The 25,412-nt window shown below is 38.4% G+C and overlaps 1 protein-coding gene across 1 annotated transcript in view; it reads right to left on the minus strand.

Annotated features, from left to right (window-relative positions):
* The window catches only part of MANBA (mannosidase beta), a 49,188-nt gene that overhangs the window by 8,206 nt on the left and 15,570 nt on the right, over positions 1-25,412 (minus strand). Inside the window, exons 5-14 of the mRNA XM_056489377.1 lie at positions 23,756-23,879; positions 21,182-21,357; positions 18,495-18,605; positions 13,289-13,440; positions 12,098-12,215; positions 9,910-9,996; positions 9,270-9,437; positions 7,111-7,329; positions 5,730-5,894; positions 3,861-4,005 (exon numbers count right to left, since the gene is read on the minus strand). Coding sequence (XP_056345352.1) covers positions 3,861-4,005; positions 5,730-5,894; positions 7,111-7,329; positions 9,270-9,437; positions 9,910-9,996; positions 12,098-12,215; positions 13,289-13,440; positions 18,495-18,605; positions 21,182-21,357; positions 23,756-23,879 — 1,465 coding nt within the window. The remainder of the gene's footprint in view (positions 1-3,860; positions 4,006-5,729; positions 5,895-7,110; positions 7,330-9,269; positions 9,438-9,909; positions 9,997-12,097; positions 12,216-13,288; positions 13,441-18,494; positions 18,606-21,181; positions 21,358-23,755; positions 23,880-25,412) is intronic.

Genomic DNA, 25,412 nt, shown 5'->3' on the forward strand with positions numbered 1-25,412 from the left:
GATAAAGATATTAAGCAGGGTTGGCTCCAGTACTGAGCCCTGGGAAATGCCAGTAGTGACCCGCTGTCAGCTGGATGTGAATCCATTCACCACCACCTTGGCCTGGCCCTCCAGCCAGTTTGTGTTCATGATGAACAGTGCACCCATCCATTCCATGAGCAGCCAGTTTATCCAAGACAATGTTGTGGGAAATGGCATTAAGGCTTTGCTAACGTCTAGGCAGACAACAACCACAGCCTTTCCTCATCTACCAACTGCATCACCTTGTCACGGAAGATCAGGTTGGTCAAGCAGGACCTGCCTTTCATAAAACTCTGCTGGCTGGGTCTGATCCCCCGGTGATATGAACAAAGGCATGTTCTGGCATTCCAAGGACACTTCCTGACAGAAAACACTGGTGGTTTAAAGCACAAATCTACCAAAACCAGGGGGTGCTAACAAATTACTCTTCAGTCATTAAACTTGAGAAGATGGGAGATTTGGACTGGGGATGGATTATCTGAAACAGAGCAAAGTGGGGGGCGGGTAGTAGCTGACCCAGCAAACAGAAGCTATGGGCTTTGTATGAGAAATGGGCAGGGAGAATCTGGGAGGGGTTTAAATCTCTAAAGTCCTCAGGACTGCTACAGGACTTTCCTGGAATCTCAACTGCAGAATCCACTGCAGAATCCAGGCAGAGCCCACCACAAGCTCAGGCAAGTTACCCAGCATGGTCTGAGGCTTCAGTGCCTGTTGACTTGAATTTTTTTCCTGAGATTAATTCACATGATGAAAATCTAGGCTTCACCTGTCATATACATGGAAATGAATAATGCAATTGATGTAGAGCAGTTTCTGCTACTTAGTGTAATGTAAAATCCTGTTTCTTTTTTAATGGGTCCTTCTCTCAATCTCTGCTGTGCCTTGATTTCCAACTGCATTACACAGCCATACTGCAGAGGGAAAGAGAGGAGGTTTGCTACCTAGGCAGCAGAGATCCTCAAAAAACCTTTACAGTGGAGAAGAGGACATACTCAGACTGAACATGGCATTAAACTTCCACAGGGAAACCCAAGCAAACAAAAATTTCAGCCAACGAACAAAATCAAACAAACCACACACTTACAAGTTTGCACCATTTCAAAACCCACTCTACTACTTTGACACCCATTGTTCTGGAATGTTTGAAACATCATCAGTCTGCTTAACTCATATGAGCTTTTAAGATTGGTATTTCCCCTCCCAAAAAAACTAGAGCCATTTTAAAGAATCAAAACTCAACTGCTGTAGCAGTTTCACACAGTGTTCTCAACAAAGACAACTTTTCCAGCAACCAGATCTCGATAATACATTTGTCAAAGTAACTTCATACAGCAAGGAAAACTGAAGCTAATTAAAAAGCTCATATTTTTCAGTTCTTCTGTTGATTTGATTTCCATAGAACCAGAGCTTCATTCCTTTACTTAAAAACAGGCAACTTGCATATCAAATACACCATGAACACATATCCAAAAATGGATGTAAAAAATCTGGATGTCAGGAAGTTATCATGAGAAATCTCTGGGTTTAAACTTTCCTGTTACAGACATGCATGCCCAAAGGCAACAGTCAAAAGTTATCTAAATTAACCCTGGGGTGGTTTTCTCCTCCTCCCGCCACATTTAAACAAATTCTTACAGAAATCCAAGTTCCTCAATTTTTCCTGACAATAACAAGGAGCTTGCACTCTCTGTGGTATTAAACTTCAGAACAGGAAAGTAAAATTAATTTTGTAATGAGACCCTAGTACCCTTTTTTCTGACTCTTCCCTGAAGCCTTCTACACTGCTGATGGGAGTGCAGATAAACAGATCTCCCTGAAATTATTTTAAATTAATCACTTCACACCATTAAATGCAACCTGAGAAACATGCTGCTAGTTCTTTCCTCACCTCAGCCTCATGAATTCAGAACAATTATTCTCCATAACAGCCTGTACCAGGGCTCACCAGGGGCTCTAAATATTGAACCTGTTATCCGTTCAGGGAAATCTCATGACAACTGAGTTGGGTACCTCAAGGTGACACTTGTCTGGGAGTGTCACAGCACTCCACCAAAACATACTGCAGAGATGCTAAAAGCATCCAACATGGCACAGCCAACTTCACACCTAGGTGCTAACAGTCAGAACACAGTTGTGATAAAAGCTGTTTACTTCTGAGCTGAAGGCAGAAGTACTGTGACAAGTGCTGTGCTGTGTTTTCATTCAACCCAATCTTAAAGGTAGAAGTTAAAAGGAGAAACATTTGCTACCTTCTTCCTTCCCCACCATGTGCAAACATTTCTGCTTTGTACGAGAAATTATATAAACCCTTCCATGACTTTCTGCAAAGTAACAGATTTAAATAAAAGCATTCATTGGTGATACCACTGTGCCATCTAACAAGATGCAGAATCATGTTTTTGAAGTGCAAATAAAACTAATTTCTCCGAAGTCTCGCATAATTTCAGCCATTAGCATTTCAAAATCCCTCTACCACACTGCCTAATTAAATGAATATTAAACCTTTCCTCATCTCACTGAGGGAATACAACAAAACAAAGGGACAGCTGGATCTCTGCTGAGCTTCTTTCTTCTAAACCAACTTCAACAACATATGAATAATTCAAGTATTTGATAAATATTCTGCAGTGATGTCATCTCTGTACTCAAAAAGACATTTATGGTCTCCACGACCATTACATCTATCAATACACTCTTTGTCTTTACAAAGGGACACTTTTCCAAGCATCTTTTTCTCCTGAGGGACTTAAAGCCTAAAGCATCACTCATTGCTAGAATAATAAAAACGAATATTGTGATATTCCATTTCCTAATACAAGCCTAGAAAGTTGAGAAAGATGAGCATCATAGCTGGACCAGTGCCTTAACATTTAAATAAATTAACCACTTCTACTGGTTTTTCTTTTGTTGTTGCAGTTACTTTGCTTGGATTAATCAAAAAAAAAAAATAAAAAGAAAAAGAAAAATAACAAAAAGGGAGAGGGACAAACATTTCCTTGAATAAGAGGGAGGATGGCGCGGGCTAATTTTTTCTCAAACCCAGGCCAAATGGCACTTTGTTCCAAGGACACATCAAGAGACAGTCTTGCTTCTTCTCTTAGCTTTTTCTAGTTTGTTCATATTTTTTCACATGTGAAATGCTTAAATAAAGGTTTTCAAAATATGTGAGAAATAACTAAAGCTGAAAGAGAATCTACCCAAGTCCTATACAGCTGCCATAGCACAGCTTCTCCATTTCAAAATGACTTTTAGATAAAAACGTTTGGAACATGAAACACAGCCACTTCCCTCATGCCACACATCCCTCCTCTATTTCTTACTGCCTAAGTGACTTATCTCTTTATATGTCTGATTATCTTTGTGCTCTAAGAGGGGAAAAAAAAAGACATGTAAATAGCATATTAGCAGAGTAATTTAGTCACGAGGAGTGATTCACCCCATCTGACACCAAATTAGACATCAAATCTCAGCCAGTCATCTCCTTTAAAAAGCTTCTCATAAGCTATGCTGGGTGAGAGATCTTATGAAGTTTTATGAAAATCAAATTCATCATGGAGAAGATAATTCACCCCAGTTCTGAGACAGCTAAGGACACAATGAATCACATTTAGAGATAACCATCTCTCCCCCAGCTGACTAGAGAAGAAATCTAGATGCTCAATCTTTACATCATAAATCCCATCCTGGAATGCATTTCTAAAGGATGGCCAGAAATATATTCAAAGTTTGTAAAGTTACCCAAGAGACAGAGCAGAGCTGTATCTCTTATTCTGATACTTCCAGATGAGGAAAACACAACTGGTAGCTGGTGCTTCTTACCAGACAGTCACAAAACTTACCCAAGGAAGCCCAGGAAGGAGCCTGCCAAATGTCATTGAGTTGCCAGTAGAGAGCTCCCATTGTGTGTCCTTCTCCATTGATTATTTCACTTTGACTAAAACGATAGAATTCAGTTTCTGTCTTTATACACTGAGCCTGCATCACCTTGGTCAACAAAGATAAAAAATATTTTTGGTATATTGGATTTTACTTTTTTTCAAAACGTGTGAATATATTGATACATAACACAGACTTCACAGCAACAGCACATAATTTCAAACTTGAGCCCTGAGGAGTATCCACCTGCAGTGCAGTGGATCTCTGCTGGAAGGAGATCTATTCCTATTAGCTCCCAAAAGCTTTGCAAGCAGTACCCTTCAAGAATCTCATATGGGGCTACTTCCATACAGTGAAGGTGGTCTTTGAAAGGCAAATCAAAGATAAGGAAAATAAAATGAAATTTAAAATAAGTTGGTATTTTTTCCATTAATTTAAATAATCCCCTCCAGAGTTACAAAATTATGCTAAGCTGCTACCTTCAGTATACATCACCTTGGTGTCTAAACCCCTACACTCTGAACTTACATTCTCAATATACAGTCAAATCCGTGCATTACAAAAGCAACCTTTTTTCAGCTGCACTCACACTCCTTTACTCCTCCATGTCATCTAAAAACCACTTTTCAGAATTTTTCATTGGCCAAGTTCTCAATGGATGTTAAACAGACTGCTATGTTCTTCACACAGTTTATTATTAGGCTGAGGAAATAGAAAGAGATTCTTAAAATAAAGCTAAAAGCCTTTAGGACAGCCCAAAAGGTAAAGATATTACTTCTAGTTAACCACTAAAGCAAGTTTGCTTTCTTTATCCTTTTTGCTATCCTTATTTTGGTATTCAATTGTTTAACCTGTTAATACGGCCTTGACAGATTCAGCCCTTACAGAAACTCTCACAGCTTTTCTGAGTCAGGACCTCATGGTGCAAGCTTCATTCCTGGTTTCAATTTCACAGCATCATCTATCCTTGATCTCTTGTCAAGAGTGCCAAAAATTCTCAAGCTATTTTGTTTTTATATAAAACTTGCTGACAGCAGCTCTCAAACATTAGAAACTTAGTGAGTGTGCAGTTATTACCATCAAGAGTGTTTCTGAAATTCTTGAAACATAACAAAAATTAACAGCACTTTCAATTTGCCTAATAGCATTAGAAAGTTACTGAGCATCTTTTTAAAGTTGCACAGAAATCACAAAGAAAGAAGCAAGCATGATGTAGAACTACTATGAATGAAGAGCAAAACATACCCTTCTGATTTGAAAAAAACCCCAAATATATTCTCTAAAATATCAACATTTGAGTCCATAACAAAATAAAAGCTACTACTAATCTAATTAATAGAGAACTACTTTCTTTGGAAAAAATCTTGCTTCCAAAACTCATGTGTTCCACGTGGCAAGAATCAAAGCCGTGAGCCTTCAGGGGTCATGTGAAGAGCAAAACATCCCCACTCTGGAACAGGGAGTAACATGTAGCACTGGAAATAATCTTGTAGACCATGGAAGTCCAGCATATCCCTGCATCTTCCCCCAGCTACATAAGCCCAGCTGGGGAGAAGGACCAAAGCAGCACATACTGACAAACCTTCTCCCAAGCCAGACGGTTTCTGAGTAATTCCCTGATTATTCCAGCCCTTCTACAATGAACATTGGAGTCTCTCTGGAATAAAAGTGAAACAAGCTAGCTCCAAATTAAACTGGACTCTCCAGTTCTTCAGTATGGAAATCTTCTGTATGATGGAACATACTCTAAGGGACCAGTCCAGTTCTAACAGCAGACAGAATGTAATGGAACAACTACTGACAGCTACTTCTGTGGAAGACATCACTGTTACCTGAGTGAGGTAAATCATATCTTTGAACTTCTTTACAGGATCTGGGCTCTGGGGAAGCTTGAAATGACGCTCAATCTCTTGTAGCATCTGAATATTGCCACCTTCATGGTGCTGCCGATGGAGAGAAAAATTGCTTGTGTAGGACCAGTCTTCAGGGGAGGAAACCTTTTAAAAAGCACAAAAGTAATGAATGAAAAGGTAGCATGTAGATTTGATGACAGCCAGGACATTGAGGAAAGGATATCAATTACAGCCTACTGACATCATTCAAAACCTTAGAATTGGTAGTATATTTCTAAAGTGCCCCATGCAGTCATGCAAGGATTTTCAATCACTAACACTCTCTGCTTACACTCCTTGTACAAATAAATGAAAACACACATTGCTGTTGAACCCAGAAGAGCAACTTTTGGCTCAGTGGCATTTAACTTCTTTGTCCTAAAGTTTGGGCTGGCCAAGGGAGCTCAGAGTTTTGCTTGCATTCACAGTAAATCAGAAACACCCTAGATTAATATGGAAGAATGTAATCTAGTCAAACACATTTAGGTATAAAAGTTATGTAAGTCAGTAGAGCCATAAATTCTAATAATATATATATATATTTTCAAAACCTGTCTCTGATAACAAATGATCATAAAACAGCTTTTTTAAACCAAAGACAACAACACAGCATAACTCATTAAGTTATTATTCCATTGTAATTATTTTCTCTAAACAATCTTATTTAAATTTATTTTTAGACTGGATTAAATAATTTTTATTGTTATTAATATAGATTAATCTTCTGATTATGCTTTAGATAATGTGCTTTGTCCAGCAAATTGAAAGGAACATTCTGAACTCCTTTTGGTTGCATGCACAAATATCAACATCTCTCCCTGGACAAATAGAATGATATGTCTCTGCTCCACTTAGATAAATAAGAGAAGATATAACATCTAAACTTAACAGAGACAAAACCAAATCGTCTTACATGCAATACATTTAGAAACAAATTATTTAAATGAAAGAAATTGATAAATACATAAAAATCCAAACATTTTAAAATCTTGCACAATTCAACTTTTAAACAGTTAGTTAATCATTACTGAGCTATACATTAAATAAAATTACTACCAGAAATAACAGTTTTGTAATAGTCTCTCATCCAAACCAGGTTCATCGTGCAACATTGAGGTAAGTATATTGAACACTGAGGAGGGAAACAGTATGGCTTCATTCCCTCCCTCCCCACGAGCACACACCTCTATCCCCACTTGTGCCACATCACACCTAACAACATATTACTACAGCTTGGATGCAGAAATTTGTTAGGAAGAGATTCATTGCCCTCACTAAAAGAGAGCGAAGGGGACAGTAAGGTGTGGAAGCCCAGCCTTACCTTTTCAATTGCACTGAAGGAAGGCCAGGATTGAAAGCCATACTCTGAAGCAAAACGAGTTTTAGGATACACTGTCCAGTTCCAGCAGTCACTGTTGTAGTCATAAAAGTGTGTATCACCATAATGGGTGTCATAAGGATTCTGGGAGAGCCAGCCTTCTTTAATTGACTCTAAGCCATTAGTGGGACTGGATGCAACAAAAGGTCGACTCTTATCTTCCTGGGATTTAAAACAACCAAAACAAAATAAAAAATACAACCACCTTACAAAGTGATTGGCTTTTGCCATCTGAATACATAGACCATTTTTTGAAAAGAGGAGTTTAGGGGCAGGGAGACCATGCTTTTTTCCAAATTTCTGAGTGACTACCTAGGAAAGATTCCCTTTTTATGTCCTAACATTCATCATCTTTACTTGCTTAATTAGCTCCTTACTTATGTTCTTGGAGGACAGCTGGGCATGATTCTGCTTGCTCTGCTGTTCTGAGGGATTCTCTCCTCACATCAAGTGATTTTCTATCTTTATATGCCTCTAAATTCTTAATGAAGGCTATTTAAAGTGTGCCTTGTGAAATATACACTCAAGGAACATTAATATTTGAGTACTGTGACTTCTTTATGGAAAATTATTACTTTTGCAGTGTTTTTGCAGGGACCAAGGCCATGATTTTCTTCTTTCTTATTAATCAGTCACTTAAATTTAGTCCTAACAAATTCAAGGTGTTCTGCTTTTAAGGCTTGCATGGTATCATTACAGGTTATTGTCATTTTAGCTGGCACTGCATGCTAAGATAGATGACAGTACAAGAAGGGTTACATTTGAAATTGTTCAGAGCTGCCTTTATTTATAACCTCAGTAGACTTAGAACACTAAATCTTTTAGCAGTTGCCTACAAAGTACTGAAGGAATCCTTTTGCAGGTATAATTCATTTAACACCCTACTTCTAGTAAGATAGAAGCCCGAGTTAGTTACCAGTAAGAAGTTACTGCAACTGGCTTGAACACAGCAATGCACTCAGACATGTGCTTCATTTTAAGAAACAGTCCTGTTTCCCCATCTTCTTCTTTATTTAATAATTAACTTAAACAATTTACTACAGGAAATCCTGGATTCCCTGAAGTCTTTAGCTCAAAGATAGAAGTCTTTCCAAGCTACCCAGTACTACTAGTAGTTACAGGTTTCCTCAGCTGGCTTGTATTACATAGGACCTGAAGTTATCTCCCTCTATGGTTCCTTTTTGCACTCAAAATAGTTATTCTATGGATTTAAAATAAAAATAGGTCTGTCTTGGATAGCAATGCTGCACAAGTATCGAGCCAGAACACCTCACTTAGTTGCACACACACTGGCCAACCAACTCATGTAGCTGATCACAAAAGCACCACAGCATATCTTTACACACAGCTCAGTACAGTAATCTAGAACCTCCTCTTCTAAGAGGAGAAATAAACTTACAAAACCTGTGCACAATGGGTAGTGCCAAATCACACTAGACTTCATCAAGGATTCCAGGTGTTTGTGGACTGCATACTCGTAGTTTTGATTTTATATCAAAATATTTTACTTTGCCTTCATATACTGTAGAATACAAATATTTTGTTCACAAAATCAATACAATGACTACACAGAATGAGTTTGATATTTAGCATTACTTTTGCTTTACCTGTTTAGAACAAAAAATCTTCAGTCACATACTGAAGAAATAACATCCTTACAGAGTTTTTCAAATGATATTAAAAGACCTGAGGATTGTTAAATGCTTTTCACAGTATCCTTCAACAAAATCAGGATAAAGGAAACCTGATCATCTAGATTAATTAGTTAATGGGCAAGTTGATTTTTGTCCACTGGATGTTAAAGCACCTGCAGACACACTAAAAAGCAGGAAAAAAAAAGAAGCAAGACCTACTACACTTTCAGGTCTTACTTTACACGTCACAAATATTTAAGACGAGTAATTAAATTTTTTTTTTTTACTTTGAGAATAACTCTTGAGTTTAGAGAGTTGTTTAGAGGAGCTTGGAAAGGGCAATTTCTCAACATGCTCTCTTTCTCATGTCTTAAAAGGATTAAAAGAAAAAAAGGGAATCCCAGCTTGCTCAAACATTAAAACATTTTGCCAAGCCATATCCTCCTACAGTTGCTTGAGATTACTTACACTAAGAACTATTTCACGTATGTTCTTCACATAAAGGGTCACGTAGTCCTTGATGTAGACTCCTATGTCATCAGGAGGTATGGAGAACCAGTTGCCTGCAATTGCTGCTTCATTTTCATTGTTACCACTCCACAGAATAATTGATGGATGAGATTTTAAACGTCGGATCTGAAATAAAAGTTACAGTTTCAGAAGTCAAGCAAAATAACTTAATGATGTTTTGTTTTTTTTGATCACTTTATTACTAATTGAATTACAAGTCCACATGTATATTACATATGATAAGCCTACAATTCCCATTTTTTGCCACATGGTTCACTATTCCCTCAGCTTGGCACCAGGCTCAAAGTTTTGTAATATACACTTTCAGAAGGGAAAACTTCTAATATGCTGACATACATCTGCCTTATGCACATATGTACCATCCACCTCTACTCAGCCACGTGTGGAAGGTAAATTCTGTGCAGTCTGCTTGACTGACTACTCCTGCAAGAAGTTAGAGGAGCTCAAGAAGATGTAGCAAGGTTGCATTTTGTGTCTGCTACACTTCCAAACAACCACTTCTGGAAAGCAAACTTACACAGTCAGTCAATGAAAAATAGATAATGTGAAATAGAGCTTTGACACATGGATAAAATACCTGATGAGAAATTTCTGCTCTTACAGATTCTAAATAATTCTGGTTGGTTGGATACAGCGCACACGCAAACATAAAATCCTGCCAAATCTAGAAGGGAAAGGAAAGATTATTAAGAACGTTCAGCAAGTTACTATACATACTTGAAAAATATATGGCTATCAGAATTCACAATCCTTCATTCAGACAGAAAACAAATCACATTCAGCATGGGGCTCAAGTATGTGAATATTCCACTGCAGTTATCCTTGGTATCAGGGTTACAAAATATTTACCCTTAGGAATCAGACCCTGACAGTCTATATTGAGGAGTGGAATACTGCTCAGAAGATGAAGTTCTGTGAGTTTCTACAGAATAATCAGGAACATGAATATGGAGCAATTTGCAGCTGAACAGAACAATTTCATATTTATTTACTATTTTGCAGGCGTAACACCAAATCCCCATCACTTAATAAAAAGAGACAATAATTATTCTGATGTGGTATTGAGCAAATTTAACCGATTTTAATCTGTACTTGCTAAGAAAACACCTCCATACAAAATTATCTTAAAACCAGCAAATCTTACCCAGTAAAGAGAGGCAAAAAAACCCAGATGCTCGAAAAACACAGTGATCTTTCTCTTCAAAGAAAGATCAAGTAGGTGCTACTAGGGAACAGAAAGCCCTTCAATTCAAGAACAATAACTCCATTTGTACCTTGCACGAGAATGACAAAAAGGGGAAAGGAAGCCCAATGAGACAGGTAAGATTTCTTGTTTACCTGTTTTGTTTTTATAATTACCATAACCTTGAGGCTCCTTCTAGTCTATTTCAAATGTTAATGAAATGATCTCTAGAAGGAGCACTTTAACCCATAGGAGTCTGTAGGAGACTCCACTTTTCTGAACACCATGCTACATAGAGAGACAGAGACCAGCTCCTCATACAATTGCGTTTTCATTGCAGTGAGAATATGCTTTTCCATAGCTCTTTTCACACACATTCCCTAAGGAAACTGAAGATAAAGAATAGGACAGTGGGGGATAATGGAGCCATTAATAATTGTTACAAACCTAACACTGTACAGAAAAAGCAAATCTATTGCTGCAGAATCACTGATAATCCTTTAGTGACTGTTGATGTCAAAACTCTCTATTGAAAGAAACTTTTTCTCACTATTTCCCTCAGTGAGCTATCACTGGTTTTCCCTAAGCACAGTTTGACTCCAATGCACTTTTAAGCCTTTGCAAGACCATCAGAAGAAACAAAACTCCCCCACTGCCCCCTCCAGAATAAGGGTCCGATTTTCTGCATTTACTTGCTATTTTGGCTGTTAAATAGGGTCTAAATCTTGCACTAAGCATTGTACAGACACAGATCTAAATGGCCTACTTAAGGTGCCTAGTGTCAAAAATTAAAGTACTGTAGGTGCTCAGAAGCCTTGAAAATCAGGACGCTCATTCAGATGACTAAAATAGATGTAACTTTTTTTTTTTTTTTGCAAATACACACATCTGAAAGCAGCAAGGTATGAATTCTGTTTCCCTGCTTCTTATGGTGTAGACTAAGACCAACCACACTTCTCAGGATTTTAATATCAGATGAAACTTGGCCTTCTTTCATCTAGTCACTACTTCATCAAAGCTTATTAATACGTGCCTCCAAGCCTATATAATCAAAGGCACACATCTAGGATTAGTGACTGCAGCAGGTGTTCACCTTACAGGAACATTTATATTCAGTTACAGCTTGTTCAAAATGGCCCCTTGGACAATGCCTTCCATGTTTGTCTTTGGGCCAAATGAAAAGTTTCAACCAAAACCTCCCAAACCTTTTCAGCTATTGCTAAAAAGAAAAAAATACTTTTAAAAGAAATAAAATCCATTTTCACAACTGAGAAAAGCATAGCTACCTTCTACCTAATGGCGACCTACTATAAAGTCTCCAAAATATCACTTCCAGATTCAACAGACAGCCTCCGTAATCAGAAACCATTCAAATTAAAAAGAAATTAAAGAACCCCAACCAGCCAAATAAAAAAGTCATGTTAATCTCATCTCCTGTGTTGATACTCTACAATGTTCTTTGGAAAGATGGTTAGAACTTATGTATTAATTATCTTTTTTTTTTTTTTTAAATTTATAGTAGATTTTCATTTGCAAGTTCTTGTAAGTTTTTAAATAAGTATTCTGTGTATATTGCTTTTACCATTATTCCTAATTCATCACAAATATCGTAAAATTCATCTTGTTCATATACTCCTCCTCCCCAAACCCGCAGGGCATTCATGTTAGCATCTGCTGCAGACTTCAAGAGTAGCCTTAGCCTGTCAAATACAAAAAGGAGATGTACAAATGAAGTTGTATTACTTAGGAATTTCTAAGGTTATGCAAAAAACGAAGAAACAAATGCCCCTACCAAAAAACCACCCAAATCTAAATCATTAGCAGGCAATCTAAGACTTATAACTCTAACAGAAAGTATCAAGATACTCCGGTTTCTAAATCTGCATATCTGGACGAGCTCTCAAAAAGCAATTTTTTGTGCAGAAAAAATTACTTGGTCCTGTTAACACTTACAAAATAGATAGAGTGGCATGTGTGTAAATGCATTTACAGAAGTACTGGCAGGAAATACTATGATTTATACTATGTTTTATTAATCATGTTGGTCTTTTCTCCTCTGATATTACTTGCTTTGTATATCAATTACTTGAATTCAAATTCTCTTTAAACACAATCAGGAATGTACATTCTTTTCCTGAGTGAGAATGGGGGAAGCAAGGGGCCGAGACTGGGAATCTCATTTTAAGGGTTTTAGGCTCCAGTTATTTTTCCTTAAATAATATTGACAGCCTCTAAATGCATGTGAATGCACACTGCACACACCCTGTTCTGGTTCCCCAATAACCCAGAGCAAAGCTTAGTCCATGCACAGTACAGCCCCATCCCACCTGCATCTCTGGGGTGCTGTGCATTGAAATCCAAATAGCCTAGATGAGATCAGGAAAATGGGAGAGGCCCTATGCACTTATGTAACTCTGCACAACATGGGTTAGCACATGGATGAAGTGCACTTCCTCTGACTACCAATGGATGAGTCCAGACAATAAGGTCAAACAGCCTGAGGATCATCCCTAAAAACACTCAAAAGGCCAGTAAATATGAACTGCAAACAATCACCTACCCACCAGTAATTGCACCTACATGCCTTGAAACTCACTCAAATTTGTTCATGTTAATTAAGACCTAATTTTGAAGCCTCCAACCTGCAACAATTAGTGTTCTACCTTTAAAGCCTTACCCACTAAAGCCAACCTTTGATAAAGGGTGCATAGAGAATCAGGAGGAGGAGGAAAACTTGATCCTTTATCCTTAGAAAACATCAAATGTGGCTTACCTGTCATAGGTCACTCTGTCCTGGAAAGAATCTGCTGGAATCCAGTTTGAGCCCTTAATAAAAATGGGTCGGCCATTGATTCTGAAGTAGAAACTCAGACCTGGTGAGCCAGGAATAGGCTCCTGAACAAGTTCTACTGTCCGAAAATAAACCTGTGAAGACATGAAACTTAAGATTTAAAGCTGACAAAAAAGGAATTTAAATGGCATAGATAAAGAAAACCATTACAAAAGGGATTGAACTGAATAATAACAGCTTAGAATTTGTCAAGGAGTCAAAAGACATGGTCTCATCGTCTCATCTCTAAATTCCTGCTTGCATAAAACACACTGCAATAGTACTAGAAAGAATTCTTCCAATAAGCCTGTTCACTTTTTAAAATTCTATCATATTAAGAGAGAACAAGAGAAAGCATGAGGAAACAACTGTACATGTGCACACAAGTATGTAAGGAGACACATGAAGTTTAGTTGTTGCAGAATTCAGTCAAAAGTCCAGCTGAAGGCCAGAAAAAGGAATACAGTGATTGCAACAGATCAGAAACACCATGTAATCTGCAATTTTCTCTACCAGGAAACTGCAGCAGCTCTGTTTTAAGTCTTGTCCCTGAACGCCTAGCAACGGATTCACTTAGTACAAGCAAGACCTTCTCCTTTTACTGCTCTGAAATGATACCTTTATAATAGGTGTTACACTTAGAGACAAAATACCCATGCAAATACAAATGCCAGTTTGCACTGAAGGGCCCTCTGGCCATCACTGCTGTGTTGGAACAGCATGATCAACAATAATGTTTCAGAGAGACCAGTTCAGCTAAATAAACACTTACTCTGAGTAAAGTATTAAAGATAAAGCACATCTCAAGAAGTAGCAGAGTTTAGAAGCAAACTTTCAGCCTAATATATGGCATTGTGATGCTGAAAAAAGAAAGCATTCCTTTTTCCTGTTGCAGGTGGAATTAAAGCTCTCAGAAAATCATTCCAGACGTTTTCTGGGACTTCACTACAGGGATGCTGCTCTGAGGGGGTATCCTGACTGCACTGACACAAACAGCCATGAGGGAGCAGTTGATGTACTGCAACAGCACTGACCACTTATTTGTACAGGAGCCTTCCCCACCTGCCCTATCAGCTCCTGCACACCTTCAAACTCTTCCAGAAAACAGCTCTTTCAGGGATATTTTAAGCATTTTTCCTGCATCCTTGCTCCAGTTCAACTTCGAGTTAAAGAGAAAACACTTTTTCTTTCTTGTACATGTTGCTCATAAATATAAGAAGAAAATTGGAAAAGTAAATAACGGGAAGGAAAGTTAATATTAAATTTTAGCCAAAACAAGTTTGGGTCAGAAGGGCAGAAACCTAATTTTTTCTAAACTACTCCTAAGATAGCAACCACTCCTCTCAGATGACTATTTGCTTTACCTTTTCAAAAGGTCAGCTTGCAGAGTACAGCCTGTTCTCTCTGCCACAAGCTTCAGCTGAGGCAAGTATCTGTCAGTAAATCAGGCTAAAATTAACCTAGTTAAGTGCAAATGATACACCTGTCTTTAAGACAAAACACAATTCTTTTTTCAAACACCAGACATGGCTGTAACTCAAAAGGGAAATTATTAATCCCACTATGGGACTGCATTTTCAGAATGTTCAGCTTATCAAAAATCACACATACAGACAGAAAACTATTTCTAGCAGTAGGGAAGAAAAAGAAAATCACTTTTTGCTTCCTCTTTGGTGCTTCTACGTTAACTGGACAATTATTAATCAAATACCTGGATAGAGACACTGCATGTGACAAACCAGATGCATTAGTGGAGGTTGCAGAGCACTGAGCTCAACCTAAACAGCTCTGCATCACGACAGTGACCATTTCTAGAATTTTGCAGACTTAGTTTAACATGAGATGCTGAATTTAAATAATAACCAATGTTTCATACAACTTTCACAGTTACTTTAATTCCTGAAGGCTACAAAAGAAAAACGACAGTATGAGTACTACACTAGCGAAAAAGTTCTGGTCTTCCTACAGAGAATTCAATTACTTGGAGAAAAACACCTCAGTCTCCATTGCAGCTCCTTTTTTATGGCACAAAGTGGAATAGGACTTACAGCTGGAGCTGCCAAAGTATTTGGGATGTAATCTTAATGGATGTCATCAGGCAGGTTGGGACTGTCTCAGAGTGCATTTGTAACAGAGTATTTATATTACAAACAGAAGAAAAGTGATATTGCTTTATCCCTGCTGAAGTGGAACTCATGCAACTGGCCAAACCCAAGGCAATGTGAGACGCTGAAACACTCAGACAGGACCACCCAGGCAGTAGAGCAAGAGTAAAAGCTCCTTAGCCTCAGCTCACATTCCCAGGCCTGCAAGATTCAGTGCAACTCCATTGTTCTCCCGGGGCCACCTGGTAACAGCACATCTTCCTTCTCCTACTACAGCTTCCTTCTGCTTTAGGGGGTAAAAGAAGGGAGACAACCAACACCTGGCATGCTTGGCTATGTGCCCTTCTGGCTACCAAGACCTTGGCCACCTTGAAACCTGTCTGATAGGGCTTGCTGCCTGAGGGCTGAACATTTCTTTTAGTCTCGGGGCATGCACAAGAGGTTCTCTAGCCACCAAAGACCAATCAGATGGTTCTGGGCATAATTATGAAACAGATACCTGTCTTTTAAAGGCACATACAAAGGGTTTGTACACAGTTAAGTGACCTGTGGATCACGTTTGGGATTCCCATATTTAGCAGTAGGAAAAGTAATAAGGATGAAGATGCCTAGAGCTGAAGTAAGATCACAGAACTACCCAGCAACATAACAAATTAGCACACAGCATGAAAGTGGTGTGAAAACTACAAAGCCAGAAAGAAGGTTCTGGAAGTCATGCTAAAATGCCTGGGGGGGAAAGAGTGTGTAAAGGGATCAAGGGAAAGACAGCTAGAGGCTGAGATCGTGAAAGTACAAAAATAGCCTTAAAAAACAAAAAACTTCAAGTACAGTGCTGGAAAAACAAGCAGACAGAAATATGGGGAAATAGAACTGAAAAGCAAACAAATGCTTCATGGGGCAATGAAAGAGGTCATAAATTCCTTGATGTGGGGATGGCAAGAAATAAGCAACTTATCAATAGCAAATAGGACTCTCCATCAAGAAAACAAATGTCACTGGGAGATATGACTTTGTTTCACATTATCTTCAAAATATTCAAATGGCAAACCAAACCAAAACGAAACCACATCCCATCCTGGACATTGGCTTTTATTCTGCTTTGGTTTTCTGCTATTCTGAACAGGAATGAATAAGTACTTCTCTGAGTCAAAGAGATTCCCAAGCACTGCTTGCTAAAGCACTATAGAGCTCCTGCAAGTACATACTGAAGGCCACCCAGAAATATTCCCAAAGGATTAGTTAATGTTCTGAAGACTACTCCAGTATGTCAGAATCCAGGAAGTAGTTCAAGTTAGGAGTAGCCAAATCTGACATTAGATCAAGCTGTGCCTTCTCACATGTACAGCTCTCATGCTTCAGTTTTCTCCTGTCCAAAGTTAAGTAGATACTCATATGGACACAAACCATTTGTGAAATGCCTCACCACTATTTTTTTTTGGGGGGGGGGCAGTGGGGAATGCTGAAAGTAGGAAATTTATTCCTCCCAAATACAGTCACTACAACATGGACAACAGAACTAACAACAAAACAACTTTCAGGAACATTAATCCCTGATTGTATCTCCTGAACTACTCAAAGTTCTTATTAAGCTATATTAATGTTGCTATTCAGTCCTGCTGACATGAGACAAAATTATGCTACAACATGAAAAAACTGCATACAGAGCCTTTTTCCACTCATACAGCTCTGAGTGGGGGTGATAGTATATGTGTGCATGTGTCAGAATCTAAGATAAAGATTCACAACAGACAGGAAGGATGACTAGACTTCATGCTGTAAGCTGTAAAAGCTTCATAGGCTGGTTAATTCACAATGCTCACTATGCGGTGCATTTGCTTTTTTCCTCCTCTTTCCCCTTAAGGAGAAAAAAATAAGAAGCTTCTGTTGTAGACTGTGAAGTTCCTATGATCATATGCCACAGAGCTCTATGAAATATTCTGAGGACACAAGCACCCAAATGGAAATTATTCGCTTGCTTTCCTATCATTGTGCAGTTTTCACACAGTAATAATAGAATTTTCCTTTTTAGAGGCTTTTATAGTAGTATTTTCTACAACCAGTTTTTCCAAGCATAATATGCTGTGCTTTCTTGGTGTGGGTTTTTTAATTGTTTTAAAATTAGAACACTAATAATAGCAAAGAATTATCATTATGACTTCATAATCAAACTAGGGGCTAGTCCTATAAAGACTACAACATTTGAAGCTATTAGTTTTTTCAAGTTTTTTTCACAGGGACAAATGTTACAGCAAATAGCATTTTTGATGCCTGGTGACCAGATTAGTTTTTATTAGAACAATACACAGCAGAAAGATCTAATAAATGCATACATTTATGTGGTTGTTTCTACGTGTTCATGGCATAAGGAGGCCAGTCTAATCTCTATGATTTTTCTTTTTAGTGGACAATTGGAAATCACCTCTTCTAGGCTTCTTAGTAAAACCAAACAGATAATTAAAGAGGCAGTGTGATAGGGGAACCCTTATGCAAAAATCTCCAAATATAACTTTTAGGGTTGTGTTTAAGACCTTACCTTTTCTCAAGCCTGAAGCACATCTACCAAATTCTAAAAAATAAATGTTAGGTTTTCAGGAATGTATCTATCCCATAAATTTTTACAAACTGAATTAGCAAGAAAAATCTCAGTAATAAACCTTTGCATGATCTTATAGAAATCTAAAAAGGGTTTTCAGTGCATGACACAAAACCAAGAGCATGGTATACCAAGTTCAGAAGTGCTGTTTTCTTTTCCTAAGCTAGAAAGAAGAAAACTTAAGTAAACATCTTTTCTCTTCTGAGGCTTCTGGTCAACTGTAAGCCATCTTGCAGCCACAATATAAGTAAAGGCATCCATACAAGCTAAGACTACCAAAAACAGGTAGCCATACGTTGTGGCATAAAGAAAACTCATTTCTCATTAGCTCATTTTCACATACACATTACAACTCAGCAAAACATTTAAGGGCTCTAGACACCTGCTATACAGAGCAGATGTCCTAACACTAACAGTGCAATGCCAGATACAATTAAACTTTAGGGCTCACCTTTGAAATCTTCTCAACCTGGCATCCGGCCTCCATCATAAAAGTTGTTGTCATGTTGTATCCAGTTTGCTTTCCATGCCCATTTGGCCACCAAGCCTCCACTGCAGCACTCTTGAACATACAAGGGAGAAAGTCTGAGCAACATGTATAACAAGAGGTATCAAATGCACCTGGGGCTCAGGTATCTTAGAGTGAATTACCACAAGCCTAACGGGGTTTTGTGCTTCAGCTGAGATATGCTAATGCTTTATCCAGCTGAAGCTTTGAGGTGAAAATCATTTGAAGAGAAAAGTGTGATTTTCTTCTGCTTAAGTCCTGGATATCACTTCATTTTGTGTCCACAACAGGCCATGAGTACGCCAAGATGTGCATGCACATATCTAGCTGCTACTCCTCAGCTGAGGTACTCTGACACACTACTCCTCCAAACCCCAAATATCAGTGTCAGGATCAGCCATTGCTTACTGAGCTCTGTATCATACACCTCCTCTCATTGATCCTCCTATCCATCCCAAGCAATATTCAATATACAGCAGTAACACTTTTCAACTGGGACTCTGACTGCTTCACTTGTGTCAAGCTTTTAAGTCAAATTCTTTCATTCATTCAGTGATTTTCTGCTTTGTCTCTCTATGCCTCCTAATCAGATCATTAGTACTCCATAATTTTTACAAACATGAAATACAATCTCTAAGATAACAGAATATTTATCTTCACTCTAGCAGCCTACTTCTGCCACTTATTCCTGCTGCCAGCATTTGCCAGTTGAGTGCATAACACAAAAATTGTGGAAAGAAAGCAATAATGCATGTAACTAAACAATGGAGGGATCAGCACTGAATACATCATGCAAGTCATGCCTCAATCTTTTCAAACAAATTGAGGCCAGAAAGCAGCTCAACAATACGTTTTGCTGTAGCTATACTTGGACACAACCACGAGTATATCGTGAGTCTATCTTTCAGCTTCTGTGATACAGAATTCTCCTAACTGCTTGTGAGGAAGTACTGATCTCTGTGCTGCATGGATACAAACGGAAGCACAGATTCAGCCTGTGCCTCGACAACAAGGGAGTGTTCGCAGCTGCCTGGAACGACTGGTGTCTCATTGGCCACTAATGATGTCACCCCTCTGCTCACCACTAGCTGATAAGCAAAATGCTGTCATGTTGGCAGCACAGCACTTTGCATGGCAACTGCAGGGAGGCTGATACACATCTCGGCGTTATGCACCACTCCAATACCTACTGACTCCACAACGTAATCTGCAACAAGCTCTTTAAGTAGAAATAAATTTCTGGTTAGGTCTCAGCATCTAACATGCACCACACAAGTCTGTGTACAGAGTAAGGGCTCCATTAGCCTCATCAATACATGAGAACACATTTTGGGACTTCTCATAAAACCAGCTGATGACAATTCATGCAGCAAAACCTTTTGTGCACAAACAGTAATGAAACACTGCTGCCTCTGCTCTCAAGAAAGTGCTTCCTTCCAGACCTGCAGTTGCACTATACTAACAGATCTCTTCTGAGGCTCGGAGTGGGACAACTAAATAAGCAAAAATAAGTTTTGAGGTTTCACGTTACAGTGCCTATTTAATGTAATCTATTAAAAGGCTGAGCAGATTGTTTTAAATGGTTGTTTTAAATGAAACTGGGTACTGGTAATCACTCATGCAACTTGCATGTCAGATGACAACAGTAACAAAAGCTGTATACTTCTATGATTCTGTGTCAAAATAAAACAAAGCACATAAGTACATAAGTCACAGAGTCTGCATACTGGAACAGAAGCACCCTGCTTGATTTCTCTCCATGCAAACAACTGACAAGCGAACTCAAGAACATACACAGACAATGCAGTCAAATTGGGAAAACAGATGCAGCGTTACACAGCAATGCAGAAAATCAGCAGAACCAGTAAAATATAGAAGAGCTTGAAGGCAGACCCTCTAATGCTATTAACTGCCAGTATTGTCAGAAGCCCCAGATTCCTGCTCACAGCACATCACCCACTCACAGATGTGTGTCCTGCAGCAGCGAAGCTGAGAATTCATCAGGTGTGGCTCCTAATGCACCTTCTGGGGCTCCCACTGGCTGGTGCCTGATTTTTTAATTCTCATTAGAGAACCTTCTACCAGTCAAAAATTCCTCCTGAGATTTGCCTATCCAAATGACTACAAGCGAATGTAAGGAGTGTAACTCCACAAAAATTTTCTTTTGCTTTTATTTACCTGAAAGAGTATCTACTGAGAGGTTTGAGGAATGTTTCCTCTCTCTCCTGGGAGAATCATATATATTGTTGTATATTCTGGTCCAATCAGTCCAGTAAAGAGCACGTGTGAAATACCTGCTGCCAGTGAAGTGAAGTGACACAGGGTATCCAAAGGTTATTTACCTAAATAACTCAAAAAAGGCCATTTAACAGTGGTCAGTGATTATGTGATCTTTTTCTAAGGCTTCATCACTTTTTTGGCAGTGAGCTACATAGCTCCACAGACACCAGATTTTAGAAAGGAAAAGAACTGTTCTCCTACCATGTAAGGGATACAGAACTGTTGGTAAAAGTCAGGAACAGAGTAAGGAATGGGGGGGAGGCCTAAAACTGGCATGGAGGCAGAAAGTCACACTGGAAACCAGGGAAACATTTTGCAGCTGAACCAGCTTTCCACACACACCTTCTTACCTTGTTGATGTTTACAAGCAGCACAATGCTGCCTTCTCCAGGTTGAAGTTTCACACTGAACGTTTGCTGCGTTTGCAACTTGGGAATGTTCACAGTCACAAGACCGGCAATTGGCTTGGAGCTGACTACGTCAAAAATAGACTCGACTTCAAGATACCACTGCTGAGCACTCTTTACTAAGTGAAAGAGGAGAAAAAATGGGAATTCAAGAATTATGTTTATATACCTATTAACATGACCTTTCATTAAAGAATTCAAACATCTAAGATTAAATTTAACAATTTTCATGCTGTGTCTGAACCAGCCTACATGGTTAATCTGCTTATTTAGTGTGTTTGACAGCTGAGTCCCATGTTAAAGAACAATGCAATACAATTTATGTTTCTTAACTCTTTTTTTTTAATTCAAAAGCTATCCAGGTTTTTTTTTTCAGAGTTCTGTACAAAAGTCAGAGACCTTGACACCAGTCACTTCATTACAAAGGAATTTTTTCCCACCAACTCCCATAGACATTGTATTTGCTCTTAGTCAGCACTCATATGAACATGGTACTCTTTGGGAAAGATTGTAATCACAAGCCAGTACAATCACTTTTGTCAATGAAACAAAAACAGTATTAACAGAAAACGAGCTGAATTCATCCCAGACTCACTGGACAAAATGAATGGAGCTATGCTGGGGATGAATTGGGCCCACTGTGTCTAGACTTGACGGGCTGTATCTTTATGTCCCTTCTCCCACCCATGTGTCATGAAAGAAACAAGTTAATGACTTCCCTGAGATCTCTCTGAAGTTATAACAGAGCATCCTCTCTTCTACAGAGCTTACTGAATAAGGAGAGCCAGGGTCAAGGGTTCTCAAGATCTACATGTAAATTTGCCACTAACTTCAGCAACTGAATTGCCTAGCTACTAACATAGGCTGGCTAATCCTATGTTTCAAATATTACAGTTTAATATATAAGCAAAAGCAAATAAAACAAAATACACGGAGAACTAGAACTAAGACAGATTTTGTACACCCAAACTACTAATAACCTACTTTCTCTTTTCATTCATATAGTCTAGCTCTCCTTCCTCTACAAGAGAAAGAGAGCTGACTCCAAAAAACAAAGAATTGCATTCAGCCCTGGTGTGATTTTCACTGTGTTTCATAGAATGAAGAGCAATGATTGAGTTCCCAAGATTATATTATACTCAGCATTACCCAGTGAACACCAATTTCCTGAAATGTAGAAAAGGTTAAAAAGTACCCACTACAAGGGTCAGATATTACTGTGCATTGTTCCTCCCTTACAAAAGCATACAGAAATTCCAATCCATTCTTGACTGCATGAACTGTGGCGTCTAGGCAGAGAAACCAAGAACAATGAATATTTTACAGACTCAGCGGTCAAAAGGCTATGACACTAAATCTGATGAACAACACAAGTACATATGCAGCTTAAATCCAGGTTGCTCATTTACTTTTTCAAATGTTATTATATTTGAATACTAATAAGCTCTTGCTCTTGTTCCAAGCTGCTGAATGAAAGAGGTTTGCTCTCTCCACTTATCCAAAAAGCAAGACTTTACCTACCAGAAGGTGGAGTTGTGGGATTGTGGGAGGGCCCAGAAAAGATTTTTACTGTAACTGAATTTCAGAAAGCACAGTCTGTGCTGGTGCTTTTCATGGAAATTCCAGCCACGTTAATTCTAAGACTTGCAGCTATTTCAGGACGCTTTAAAAGCAGCCATGGAGTGATGTCTTCCTTGTGTTTTATTCATACACAACAGATCAATTCCCAAGGGCTGGAATTTACCCCAGCACACAGGACCCACGTGCTAGCCTTTACTTCACTGAAGACTGGGCTCAACAGGCAGAGAAAAAAAGTATGTGGGTGGTCTACAATGGGGCATGTTACCCTTTGCAGAAAGTTTCAAGAGAAAATTAACTACTTTCACTCAGCTGCAATGATCTTCAGGACAAAGGAGAGGCAATCAGAGACCACTGCAAGAGAGGAAACTGGTTTTGCAAGTTAGGCAGCAGGAATGCAGGAGGTTATCCTCTCCAGTTGCAGCTTCAACAATTATCCTGGTGTAGCACAACTGCTTTTCTCTCTCAGACTTCATGTTGTGTCCTGACAACTCAGCACTCTTTGGACTCTGCTCACAGTGCATTTGTTCTTCCAACACAAAACCAATTCCCATGGCAGCTTTGCCTTTGTTTTAAATGAAAGTGAGACGAAAGTGAGACATATTTACAGGGAGTCTTGGTGAAACCACATGTCACTAGAAAGGATTTTTTTCAAAACCGAAGAATAGGTGATAATCTCAATTATACTACATTTATTTCTGCAGTTAATTGGGGATTTTAAGCAAAAAAATATTCTGAATTCTAACAGTTGTAACCGTTATTATTTGTACTGAAGTACTGTTACAATGCCTAATAAAGGTGTGCTGTGGAAAGAGCTACACACACAGTCATTAAAAAACCCATAGAACATTTCCTATACTGACAGTTAATTTGGCTTAACAATAAAATCGTTTGTATTCTAAAGGTGAAACTGATAAAAAGAAGAAACAAGAGACTTACCAAAGAAAGGAGTTATTGAAAAGTAAATCAGGTGATAATGGTTATAGGCCTCAATCCTAACATCTTTCCAGATTCCTTGAGTGGGAAAAGAAGGGCCCCAATCCCAACTAAATGAACATTGCTCCTGGAAAACAGAATGCTTATATTACAACTGCCTGTTTTTCACACAGACATTGATGCTGTGCCAGAAATAAGAGACATTTGCTATCTGGGAATAAAATATTGACATGCACTGAAAGAATTTTTCCAGTTTCATAAAGCCAGAAGAGCCTATAATATTTATTCTTATTCTCTACCAGGACTTTGCTGCTACTACCTGCATTATATAAAAAATTAAATTTTGTATTAAACATCCATGTGCAGAGAAATTTTGTATTACTGAAAGAGCAAAACAACACTTAGCATACCACTTTAAAAAACCCCAAACAGTAAAGTTCAAAAAAAAACAATCCAGGAGATTACTCTCAATTCAGCTGTGAATTAGTTTGTAATGTCAGTATTTAATTGTATACCTGAAAGACAAACTAAGCAGAAAACTGACATTTAGAAATGTTACAGAATTCTAGAAGAACAGTATCAAATTAAAATCATATATGAAATAGTCTAGCTCCTATTTTTAGTTATAGCACCACAGAGTAATACAAGGAAAGAAATGGATATGTCTGGTGTATTTGTGTAGTCCAGTCATGTTCACTGTTTCTCCCCTTTTTATGGTTCTCTTATACAAAAACAAAGGGAACAAAAACATGTTTGAGAAGTAGCTTAGTCCTGGTACTAACATCAGAGTAACTGTCAGAATCATAAAATGCTGGTCAGGCAGAGAAGTACATACACTAATTTCCATTTAGCTGTTTTCAAACCTGGTCAGACCTCTACTTAACAAATCCCTTGACAACATCTATTCAGCTGCTCTCCATGTTTCACACCGTCCCAGCCCCCAAAGCAAATACAATAGATCTCCTAAAGTCTTGTACAGTGACACAGAGTTCTAAATTTAGAGACTAGTAACTTACAGCCAAGGCATACTAATTTGGACAAACCACAATGCACAAGCCTGGCCTATCCCCTGATTACCAGCCAGCCTCCCTGTCTATCTAAATTGCAAAACAGCCTTCCAGGAAGCAAACACTGCACCTATTTCAAACAGAAAACCAGGGATAATATATCATTAGAAAATATGTCCAATTGAAAGTCATTTTCCCTTTATAAAAAATAAACAAATGAACCACTGACAGATTGGCAGGTTTCACTAAAAGCACTGCAGAGACTGCTACCAGAAACAGTATGTCCCAAGAACAATATGCCTGTATCACTGGAGTACATCAGCAGTGGCAGGTTTGTGTTCTGTCACAAACTCCTACTCAGATTTAGATAAGTTTACTGCACTTAATACTGCACCTGAAATGTGTAAACAGCTCTCCATTATTTTCAGATGGGAAGCAGCCAGCTTACAGCAAAGTCCTAGTATGTTTGTTTACTTTTAAATGTGACATAGCTGCTGTTGTTGCCATATACCTGGAACTCAAAATGTTTGTGGAAATTTCTGGAGCAGCTTCCAAGTACAGTCAAAAAACTTATTTGAGGAAAAAGCATGAGGGTACTTCTTACAAATTTACAGGTATATTTCAATGAAGCATAAAATCATTCCAGGTCTCTT

Source organism: Oenanthe melanoleuca, chromosome 4 (genome assembly GCF_029582105.1).
Source record: "Oenanthe melanoleuca isolate GR-GAL-2019-014 chromosome 4, OMel1.0, whole genome shotgun sequence".
Classification (NCBI taxonomy): domain Eukaryota; kingdom Metazoa; phylum Chordata; class Aves; order Passeriformes; family Muscicapidae; genus Oenanthe; species Oenanthe melanoleuca.